Consider the following 12,569-nt stretch of genomic DNA (forward strand, 5'->3'; position numbering starts at 1 on the left):
CCATACAGCAATTTGAAGCAATCAGCCAAAAAATTGCCTTGAAAACATGGGCCAGGAGCCTGCTCTGAAGACTAGTCCTTGGCTGACTTGTCACTGTATTGTATATAGCCTCCATTAACATTAATCCCCCGGGTTACATATATCTGCCACTTTGAAAAACAGTGGGTTTGAACTTTGAGAGGTCTCTAGTGCAGCACCCACCAACGTTGGGTTGGAGATTTGTTTGGTCGTATCTTTTCAGGGTGGCGGAATTATGTACCCTGGTGGAATGTACTTGAGTTGAGTGAGAACTGTGGCTTGCAAGTTTCCTTTTTTGTTGCATCACACAGTCACTTCACAACACACAGGTATAGGTCTGAGTGAGTGTGCTTTGGTCAAGCAAGGAGGTCTCTCAGGGTTAAGTGAACATGTTTAGGTCATAGTAGAGGGCACTAATAGAACCACAGAGGTGCTTTTTGAAGTGTCATGGGATGAGGCTTCAAATACATGTAGTCTCTGAAACAACATCAATGACAGAAAAAGGACCTGGGTTTTCCTAACAAAAGGTCAAGACCTTGAAGGGGGGGGGGGAAGAAGGGGGCATGATGGCTTGGGTTCCCAAGTTGAATACATCTTAGTCAACTCCCTTGTGGTAATAACGTAAGAACAACAAGGCATAGACCTGAATGCTGTTATTCTAAAGCACTGGCGAATTCAGGTTTGGAAATATTGAAAGTGTCTAACAAAAAGATGTGTTTATATGATGGAAAAAATATCATAGATCACAGGTAGCATAATATAGACGCACATCAACATCTTTAAATGGCTAATGAAACTATACTTAGAAAGAAGTTGAAATGTCAGTTTTCCTTGAAATTTGAAAGATGACTTTCCAAATTTGGAGCGACATATGTTCTTACCTGCCATTGTCAATGAAGCCAATATGATATCAGTATAATGATTTGCCCTTTGTATTTTTTTCGGGTTATCTTTCATGATAGCTGGCTAGTCCGTTGTGCCTCTTAAAGTCATTAATCATTTTATCGAGCCTTTTCAAATGGACTTCTACTTGTGTAGCTATAGACTCTAAACTTTTACCTTTCTACTTGTGTCCAAAACTGTTGAAGTAAGATTTTGCTTTCCCTAATGAAGACAGTGGTCATTTAATGGTGGTCTTTTCTGTAAGGTGTAGGCAACCTATTTTTATTACCCTTAATTCGTAGTGAGGCGACCAAATTTTGCGTGCTTGCCTTCACTGATTTTAGCCTAATACGTAGGGGCTTCTTTTGAATTCAGTGTCAAGTGTTGTCGGGACCCCCATGCAGATCCTCTTCAATGGCTGAGTTGGTAAAATGTTGAAATTTTCACAGTAGTTGCATGTTTGTGGTTTTCACTGTTACCTCATCACCACAAACTTAAAACCACCGTGAAAATGCTTGTTCTGTCTTCTGCCCGCCTACCCCCTTGTTTCAACCTGGAATTAAAAACAACCGCAAACGTTCAATTTTCTCCCTACCACGAAATAGAATCCATGCAAACTTTAATTTAAGGCATTTACAATACTGTACATGCAGTTAAGTTTGCCTGGTTTAAATCTTGCGGTAGAGGGAAAATGGCGTGTTTGCAGTGGTTTTAAGTTCACGTTTGAGACAATAGTAGACAAGGGGGTATGAGGGCAACAAATTTTGCTGTGGTTTTTAAGTTCGCAGAGAAGAGCTTCCCGCGAACATTTCTGCATTTACAGTATCCTTAGCTGCTTACTATTCCTCCATCCCAGCAGACTTGGAATACTTGCCTGTGTTTGTCCTACATTATCAAACTCATCCATCAAATCATTATAATCAAGGATAAATATGAGGGATAGGGGTTATCTCCCGACAGGGTAAAGTCATCCCTGAATGTGTAGGACTAGATTGTCTGACCCCCAGACCCTCTGATGTGGTTGTGGAATAATAGATGGACAGACACAGGTGCTACTCACAGCCAGGATGTCCCAGGGGAGGCAGATGAGCCTTGGTCATGAATGAAAAGTGCTGTTGCATTGATTTCCCTCTCCTCACATGTCTGCAGTGATTTGAACTTTTCCTTCTCAATGAGGAACACGGCTGTGTACCCAGGAAGAAGTAAAGGATGGAGGGTCTGATTTGTTTGAGCTTGTCAAGGTGGAAACCAAACCAAGGCTACATGTATATGACTTGTGGTGTGTGACTTTTCTGATATCATTATAAAGAAAATGACTGGCTGGAGTAATTTCCCTCTCTCAATGAAGAATATAGCTGTGAACTCCAGAGGAAGGGAAGGATGGAGAACTGTAAATGCAGAAATGTTCGCGGTAGTTTTATGTTCGCGGTTTTCGCGGTAAGCTCGTCGCTGCTAACTTAGAACCACCGTGAAATTTTTTTCCCCTCCTACCCCCTTGTCTACTATTGTCTCAAACGTGAACATAAAAACACAGCAAACACTCCCATTTTCTCCCTATCTAAATTAAAACAACGCGAACTTGACTGCATTTACAGTATCTGATTTGTTTGAACTTGTCAGGTGGAAACCAAACCTACCTGTCTTGTGATTTTTATGATCACGCTAGCAAGATAATGTGGTTGGCCCAAGTAGTTTTTGCAAAATGTTTGTTGAAGTATTCTCGAGCTTCAGAGACAAACAAGAAGGACTTGTTTTGAAAGCGACTTCTTTATACCTGGTAAGTACTTAAAGTAATGGCAGCTCAGGGAATACTTTAAACCATCATACCTGGTGAATTGCAACTTAGACCCCGTTCACACTCATTTTTTTCAATCGCGATTGAAGTATAATCACGATTGAATCGATCCGATCGCGATTGATTTTTTCAGTGTGAACGCTCCCAATCGCGATTGGAACGATCCAAAACGATCCAATCGCGATTGGATTGTAACTACCTCCGGAGGTAGTTTGATTGGATTAATCGCGATCGGATCCAATCCAATCCTATCAAATTTTGAGTGTGAACACAACTACGATTCATTCCATCGCGATCGGCGGAGATTTCGGCTGGTTCCGGGGGTGGGAGGTCATACATGCGGGTACGTGGGGTCATAGTTCGCATCACGCGGGAAAACAAACCCAATCCGCACGTCAGATCGCTCTTTTACAACAACAACAACAACAACAACTTTTCATCGTCAACAATGCCCAAGAAGAAGAATAAAACTCCGTCAGCAACTTCAGCTGGTGGCAGATGGCGCGATGAGGAGACCAGGGTCCTCATCGCAATCTGGGGGAGAGAGGAGGTGCAGGCCAAACTGGGGAAATGTCACCGAAAGAGGGACATTTACCGCACCAAGTGACAATGTCTAGCGGAAAAATAGACACAAAACAAGGACAACAACAACATTTACCAGATGATCGCCGATAGCATGCTTCAATCGTGCTTCAATTGCGATCGGATCACGGCGTACTTTAATCCACTTGGCGAAAAGCAGTGTGAACGCAAAAGTTTCTTTGCGTTCAATCGCGATCGGATCGAACAATTGCGATTATACTTCAATCGCGATTGAAAAAAAATGAGTGTGAACGGGGTCTTACTCACTGGGATAAGTAATGGTCCTGAAATGGTTTCCTTAGCTCTAAATATAGAGTGATAGGAACAAGTTTATATGTGGCTTTCACAGAAAATATGCATCCTTATCTTAACCCGACACACCTGTACCACTAGGATTGGAGGAGTCATTTGGTCAAAGGTTGTGACAGATTCTTGATACGAGGATGAAACTTGTGACTTCATGAAAGCTGTCAGCGATTGATTCAAGAAGGGGATCTGTCGCAATATGAAGCAGCCCTTTTAAGTTCTTGTTTCAGCCACTCTGACTTAACATGTCTGTGTCAAAGATCAGATAAGCTAAGCTATCAGTCTGTCAACCTATACTTTAAAGGTGCCCTAAGCGATTTCAGGGGGTAAAACTTGAAATATTCTGGGGAAAACAATTCTGTTTGGTGAAGTTGAAATTGACATTTACTTCCCCATATTAGCACATCTGCATCATTATTTCAGACTTTGGGTGTTTAAAAACAGCACAGAAGCAAGCCACAAAAGAAGTTTTTTATTTATTGGGTCCCCCCAAAAATCAGCCCAGAATCCAGCCGGAACCGTTTTCTGTCGACAATTTTCGGTAACTTCCGGCCGCGTGACGTCACAATGCCCAAGCACATTGAGCCATGACCACGTGATTATTTCTTCGGAAGCGTTTGGGACTTATCGGTCAGAATCGTGCATGTTCGGAAGTTTTGAAATGATGGCTGGCCTCCAAGTGCTCAAATTTTCAATCAGTTCCCGTCACACAACGACATTGCATTTTTGCTCCAGGATGGTCGATATGCGATGGGATAGTGTTATCCAAACTTACTATGGATAGAAATCAGAAAAAGATTGGTTTTGAATATGTGACTTTCAGTGCCCTAATATTGCTTAGGGCACCTTTAAGTAATATTTCTGAGCCCTGAGACCTGCATTGTGATGTCCTTTTTGTCTCCCTCCTATCATACTTGAGATAGCCCATGGACTAAGAGATTGTGTGTCTGTGTGACACATTCCTTGTTATCCAGTCAGCAGGCTGTTGGTCCTAGCAGCAGGTCTGTCTGCCTGACAATGTTGTTCTTCCTACTGCCCAGGCTCTAGTGTCTCCTTCCTGATGATAGATGTAGTCTAGACTGGAGAGACTGCTACAAACAGCCAGGTTTGATCAGGGCACTCGCAGTCTTGGTGTACGGCCAGACCAGTAATATAAGTTGGTTCTCCGACCAGGGTTCTAGCCAGCTAAAATTTTTTTCTGTCATCCCAATTTCCATTGATGGAAAATCATAAAAAGATATTTTTCCGCTATCGCTTAATCTAAATCAGGAAAGAGGGGCGCTGCGCCCTCTTGTTTCAGCGCAGTGCCCCCTTGTCGAATTCAAATTTTAGCTTAACATCCAGATACAGCCTTCACTCAGCAATCGATCCTTCCATAAATACATAGAATTCTCTCCCTTGTCTATTGTGTGCTCCCTCTTATTATTAAATTTTTATAGAAAAAACCCTGTATCGTGTAGAAATTTCTGTTATTGTTAATTTTCAAGCCTAATGTTTTGGCATTATTATTCAAATTTTGATATTTCTATATCTGTACGCACCAATTTTTGTCCGTCAAGGTTGACAGAATGGTCTTGATTTCAACCAGCATAAGCATAAGCATAAGCAGCAAAATTCTGTCAATTGACGGAATGATGATAGCTAGAGCCCTGCCTTGGACTGACAACGAAAAAGGGGAAAAAATACTGTTAAATTTTGTTAGTTGCAAAGTAACATGACCTACATTGTGTACATGTATGTGTCAGGACCCATCTTGTTTGGGGATCCTGTTCTTTACAAGTTGCACCAAACAAGCCTGAGAGGTAATTGATTCTGAAAGACCTGCCGAGACTAATTAGTCTGGCTTTCTGCATGCCTAGTCTTGCCTTTTTATTCATGATTCTAGATTGTACATTGTACTTGATGTAGGGGCAGTCTTTTCATGTGAGATAAGGATACTGTGAATGCATTTAAGTTCGCAGGGATATAATTTCGCTGTAGGGAGAAAATGGCATGTTTGTGATGGTCTTAGGTTCGCGTTTGAAACAATAGTAGAGGTACAGTCACATAATCAAATGGAAACACCGGTGGCTTTATAGACAGCCAGTCAGAAACCAAGTGAATTCACCATAACAGGTGCCTCATAATACTGTACAATGTACATTACCTAGTGCTTAAATAAGGTGGTAGTGCAGATCTTTTCCCGGTGGTTTTAAGTTCACGCTGACAGGTTCACTGCAAAAACTGCGAACATAAAACCATTTCTGTATTTTTAGCATGTTTTTTAACGTTCGGCCTGCTAAAATAGCTGTTTGGCATCAAATTTGTATTGCTTATGGGGTCAGGCAGCAGGGAGAAGGTTAATGAAAACTATATCTAACTATACTCTATAGTTAAGATTCTAAGGGTGAAAATAGTATAGTCCAATATTGTTACTGTTAACAGGTAATGCCAATGTTTGCTACTAGTATTAGATCATCATCATAGATGCTATGGTTAACAACGTTTTGTAGACTTTAATACATTCCTGGTACAGTTAATGACAATTTTAAATTATCTGGTTTTGTTAACATCCCCATGCTAATCCTCGCAAATCCCTCGTCAATCTTCCTAATCTCTATAAACAGTGTGCCAATCCATCAAAGTCCCTTCAGTGGTCTTTCCTTTTTAAGGTTCTCTCTGATTTAAAACCAAAGTGGAGCTGCCAATATCAATTACTGCAAATGACAGGGCTTTGATACCCTCTCAAATCTACTAGTAGTAAATTTCAACATTTTTGTAACACAACATGCTGGGAAACTATGCCATGAGCATAAAGTGGAAAGTCATAAAATCATGCAGGATTGCTGTTACTGATGAGAAATATGTCTCGAGACAAGCTGATTTTTCATAGATGCATTCTGCAAGTTGAATTGTGATAATTGTTAACTGATTGGTTATAAGTGGTTACAAGTGACAGATCAAGAAAAGGTATGGTCCATATTGTTGAATGTTCCTTAGATTTCAAAGCAGAAGATTGGCGCAAGTGTATCATATGAAAGGGGCATGACTTACAGTAAACACACAGTTTACACTGTGTCATTATATAGAAATCATAACAACTCCCATGTATGATACACAATGACATGCATATAAAGACCGTATAAGACTTGCAAAGAGCTTTGTACATCTCACAAAATCCGTGCAGAAATAGCTTTCATTTCAGCAAAGTTTGTGGTGTGTGTTGCAGAATTTTACAGTAGCTGCTAAGTATGCAGGGCAAGCCCCACAATGCCTTCTGAGCCATGCCTAACATACCTTTCCCTCCCTGGGAATTCAGCCTGCCATGTCAGATCCAATATGTAGTTTGTCAGGGCAGAGGCTCTGGCAGGCGGGATGGGAGAGGTGGCCTGGTGTTAACTACACCGATGTGCTGATGTTATCTGTCTCAGTTTGAGTTCATTCCCATGTTAATGCAGGTGTTCAGTGGAAGTACAAAGGTGGTCAGGACGACCTGCTGGCTAATTTCGTTAATCATCCAGGCAACTGACCTGATTGGCTGGCAGGTTGATTGGATAAGTAGCTAGGTGGTTTGTAATATTGCTGTCTGTTGATTGGTTATAAAGTAGTTCTGGTAGGCAGTTTACGAGGTATGTGGCTTGTTGGAACTTCCCGCTTTTTATTGTTAAGTGTCCTGAATTTTTTTATTTTATGGCCCTGAAGCCTGTTAAAACCGACTTTGCCTCCTTCCCGTTTATCTGCAATGCACAGAAAACCTACCAGGTGTCCTGTGTACCATTTCCCTTGAAGCCTCCAAGCAAACTTTCTATTATATCTGTAGGACTTTAAGTTGATATTATGAAATTTAAAGCAATCCCGAGTTAGGGTACAGCAGTGAAAAGGCTATCCTTCATCATATAGCAGTCAACCAGTTTTCACTTCATGTAGTGGCAAGTATTCGAACAAGGAATGTTACCTATGGTCGTAGGGCTAGTACCTGTGGTTAGTGTTTCCTATTTGAGGCTCAGTTTGTTTTGTGCTGGAAACCTAGCCTCCTACAGAGGTTTACTTGTCAACAGACATGTTCCTGTGGTTCTGAAAGTCTTGTTGGTATTATATATAGGGAAAAACCGATGCAGGCCAGCTGTGCTGCTATTTATTACAGTTGAAATATTGAATATTAATGTTACAAACCTTTTGTTTCAACAAAACTTTAAAAAATCCTAAAGATTTCCAGACGATTTTGGAATTTCTGACTCTGATATATCATTATTTTACCTTTCCACCTGTTGTTATTAGTCTCCTTTACTAAAGATGTCAGCAGGCATATGAAAATATAGAGGGACACCTCAGACAGGTGGCAAGACTTGTAAGAAATAGAAGGACTAACAGTCTTTTTACAAGTTTTTGAATTCGTATGAGAACTTGATTGGAATGTATAGGAGTATTGTAAGATTTTCATTTTTATTGCTAGGGTCATACTTTTATTCAAACTTTTAAACCTTGAACTTCTGTGGAAAGACAAAAAGGTGAAAACTGCAATGCTTCTTTAATCTGTAAGGGGGCGCTTTTGAAATGTTATGGAATGGCAGTTTCCCCTGTTTGTGGTGCATTTCACATATTTGTGATAGAATAACCTGCTTTGTTCCAATTGACTGAATGTTGATGCAGAGATATTACTATTAGTAATAAGCTACGTACGTGTAAGTCATCTGCTACTGTGTTTGAACATGAAAGTCTTTGACATGCAAAGTTAGGTTGGACAGTCAAGAGCAAAGCAAAGAATGTTTGCAAGATTGTGAAAATACTAATTTTATCAAATTTGATATCATTTTCATTCACTACAAATTTCTTGATTTGTGTAGGGAGATTTGCTTGAGGAAAAGTAGCCCATGGTTAGCTTTGGAAAATGAAAAATAATTTTTGTCAGCACAGCGGAATATCCAGTACTTCCTCTCTGCCTAACAGATTGCATCTGTCTGGAGTTTTCCGTGAGGTGACGACCATCGAACCTGACAAGATGTTTTAGTGGCATGTCTGCCCCATGTTGTAACTAAATTTCCTCCTCAACCATACCATCAATAATTGAGTTCCTCAATCAATTATTAAATTAGTCAATCAATAAAGTCAATGGAGGTTAATCGGAGGTGGCCCCCCTGTGGCCGGGCCGGTAAATTTGCTGTGGCTGTTGCGCTAATGGTCTAATGGAGCCATGATTAACCCCAAGCAGCAGGGAAGATGATTCGCAATATACGTTTTCTTGCAAGTGGCTCTACTCCACCCTTGGGTTTTTTGGTATCTCCTGTGTTGTTGTGACAAAGCCTCTTGAATTTGGAAGAGTCCATTTCAGAAACAGGTGTGACAGGTACCACTGCTTATTTATTACTGGCATTTTGCCCTTTTTTTAAGCAGATTTGGCCCACTAGCACTGTGACATTTCCTGAAACTGTAACACAGACCAGGACCAGCTAAGGAACTAAGGAGTCACATAAGGTGAATAGCTTGTTTCAGAAATACTGGAATACTAGCACGGTACAGAGAAAATGGAGTGTTCGCGGTGGTCTTAAGTTTGCGGTTGAAACAAGGAGGGCAGAAGACAGAACAAAAATCTAACGCCGCTTTTAAGTTCTCGGTAAAGAGGTCACTGCGAAAACCGCAACCTAAAACCATTGCGAACATTTCCCCTCTTATATTCCTTAGAAATTATCCTCTGTCTTTTATTACGTAATGTTCAATCTAAATTATTTGCATTACATCTAACTAAGCCATATAAGCTGTTAAAATAAGACAAGATGGGTGTGCATTTGAAGTGTTGTTATAAGATACGTTCCCCTGTGCAACTCACTTGACATGGGGATTTGTGTGATATACCTCCTACTTTATATCTTACCTTCAATTAGACAGATTAAGCTAGTATTGATCGGTCACAATAGGCACCTAACAGCTATCATGCACTTTGGAGTCTTTCTCTGTCACATAAATAAGATGTGGAAATGGATATAAATGTGAAGGGGAACTTAATACAGGCTTAGAATTGGCCACAAATGCATTTTAGGTTCAGACAATGATCCGTCTTGATTTATCAGATCACGAATTAGTGTTTCTTCGCTGTTCTGCTTTATACAAAGAAATTGTAGTTGCAAGAAATTATTGTGTTTTTGTGATTTATAAAATGTACTGTAACACTAACAGGTATTACATATTATTAATTGCCATGATGTTAGCAATGTCTGCAATCTGTGTTGGGTGAATGTATTGAATCTAAATCATCGCAAGGTTGATTTTAAATCTTATGTACTAGGACTACGTACATGTAATATGCTTCAAATGTAGTTTTCATAATCATGATTTATCTATACGCTATATCTAGCTTGTCGTTATAAGTAAACTGAGATGAAGAGGTTTAATGTGATTGGCAGTGCCTGCATGTTTCTTCCTCAGGCCATAACTACTGTATAAGGAATTAGGAAGAAAATTTTGTCTGTATGTACTGAATTTCCTGTTTGTACATGACATTGTGTATTTATTGAGCTTCTGGCCAGAGGGCAGTTCACGCCTTCATTTCAAGGCTCAGTTATGTGATGCTGCGTGTGAGGATAGCGCTTATTTCACAGTATTCTTGACTTGAATAAGAAGTCCCATCAACCTATTCGCCACCGTACACAGAAGTGTCAGCCATGTTGTCCCCTGAGTGACCCTGACTGAAGATGAATCCGCGGCGTAGAAAATGTGGCGATGATTCCGCCTGGGGACAGGAAGACGTTTCCGTGACGGATGTTATGGGAAACGAAATGACTGCTGTTATTCCTGCCCTGTAGTTTTCTAGCCCTTATTATATTGGGTTCAGTAGGAACCTCGTATATACGTGAATATAAATGGTCTGTCTGTAGCTGCATACTAGTATGTAAAGCTTTTGGATTACACGTAAGTTGCGGGAATGCGAGAGAAAACAGAGGAATGGAAGCTGCAGTTGATGAACTAATTTTCGGTCTTTCAAGACATTCAAGAATAGCAGAATTGCCTTTGAAATTCAATCCACTCAAAGAGCTTCCATTGAAAAGTAGTTTTGAGGACTAGCATTTGTCAATATTGATTGAAAAATTAGAAGTGACATATAGATGTATGTGACAGAATGTATTGATCATAATCCACTAAAACAAATTTACATATGAAAAGGAACAATAGATTCTGTTCTATTTACTTGTTAATGTGATGTCTAATGAGGTTATAAGTGCAGCAATGTCCTTTCCGTATTGATTAGTACAGAAGTATATATGAGAACTGTAACTGACTGGGAATTACAGTTGTAGCTGACGGATACTTGTATCAGAGAGAAACTTACAGCTGAGGCCATAACTGTGCCCGTTTACCCACACGTACAACAGAGTGCGTTCCGTAAGTATCCTCACTGTAATAATCTTGGACTGTCTAGATCACGGAGGGCTTTATGCACTCGCCCAAGTGTGTAAGGGGCTTTACTGAATGTACTTCATGTTTGATTAGATGGCTGAAGTACTGCCGACAAGAGTCGTAGACCTCAAGCACCTCTCATGTTCAAAGCGAGCGCTCGGCTGGAGTGTGCGGTCTTTGCGTAGTTTCGAGGCCCTTCTGGCTATTTGTGGTCTGGTGGAAAGTGTGTTTAATACTCTCGTTCCTGAAACACCTGCTACTGTGTTTGTACAGACTGATCCCAGGGAGAACTAGAGGGGGCTTGAGGCGTGGGGTCTGGTCTGTTGAACATAACGTCAGGCACTCACCGTTGAGTCACATTTACACAGTTTTTACACAACTGGTGGCATTTGATGATTGTTTTGGCATGCTGTGATGTGTATGTGCATACCGGTACAATAGGTGAGACAGAATCATAAACTGTCACTTCAGACAGAACGTTGCATCTCCATTCTGAGGTTCTTGTGGAATAGAATCAGTTATAAACTGGGTAGGTTTTAAAACCCTTTCAATTAAAAAAATTTCCATTTGTTTCCTAGGAATGTTATAAGTGACAGCTGATCGAGTACAACACACACATTTACAATTTATGCATGAACATTTGTATATCTACCATTTGCCATTGCTCCTACCTGTAGTATCTGTCAGAATCTATATGAAGAAAATGCATTTACAATAATTACAGATTCCTTCTACGGCCTGTATGATCTTTCATTGGTAGATGGTCTACAGCAGACTAATGAGTCCCGGCCGGCCTGGCAGTTTTTTTTCCAGATGATTCATCCGCTGTTGGCTTAGCAGGTCTTTCCACAGAAGGCACAGCAGAACATCCCACCAGCATCCTCCTCAGTTCTCTAGTTCCTCCCCAGTCGTGCATCAGCATCCCTGGTTTCTCTTGCAGCTTAGAGAACAGATTATGACATGATACGTCATCATCATCAATCATTATGTATTAGAACTGTTTTTCCTACAAGCATTGAATCTGACTAAAGCATTTTCTTTATTTGTGATTTTAGAACGAATCGCCGAACAAGCTGGTGGATCGGCGCAACCGTGACAAGGCGCCGGCAAGACGGGGGATGGAAGACGGCGAGAACGGAAAGGCGCAGAAACGACGTAAGAAGACCAAGGTCAGGAATTCCACTTAAGTTTCTCGCACATTATAACCTTTCCTACAACACTACTTTGACATAGCTTTGTTTCTTCCATCTGTGTGGTATATTATCTTAGATCAATGTTTATGATGAGTTATTTTGTGGTTCTGTTTTTGAGTTTTGATTTTATTTCATCAAAATTTTACATTTATAAAAATGATTAGAATTGTAGTACTTATGAGTTTGTGCCATATCTACAACTCCGCTCCAGCCAAAAGGATTATGATAGGGCTCAGACATTAAGCAGCGCAATTCTTCTGTCTGACTCTGAGTCACTAATCTTGGTAGTCCTTCGTAGCACTAATCACATAAGCCATTAATGAACTACCAGAGCTCCATATTCTATCAGACAGTCTAGCAGGGCTGACATATTCTCCAAGCAGAGGTTTTGGCCGGTGGCCGTGATTTTTAACTTCTTCCTCCTG

The 12,569-nt window shown here is 40.5% G+C and overlaps 1 protein-coding gene across 8 annotated transcripts in view; it reads left to right on the forward strand.

Annotated features, from left to right (window-relative positions):
* The window catches only part of LOC136441901 (autism susceptibility gene 2 protein homolog), a 227,259-nt gene that overhangs the window by 39,118 nt on the left and 175,572 nt on the right, over positions 1 to 12,569 (forward strand). For all 8 annotated transcript variants that reach the window (XM_066438456.1, XM_066438480.1, XM_066438472.1 and 5 more), the window contains exon 2: positions 12,007 to 12,120. In XM_066438456.1, coding sequence (XP_066294553.1) covers positions 12,007 to 12,120 — 114 coding nt within the window. The remainder of the gene's footprint in view (positions 1 to 12,006; positions 12,121 to 12,569) is intronic.

Source organism: Branchiostoma lanceolatum, chromosome 1, assembly GCF_035083965.1.
Source record: "Branchiostoma lanceolatum isolate klBraLanc5 chromosome 1, klBraLanc5.hap2, whole genome shotgun sequence".
Taxonomy (NCBI): Eukaryota; Metazoa; Chordata; class Leptocardii; order Amphioxiformes; family Branchiostomatidae; genus Branchiostoma; species Branchiostoma lanceolatum.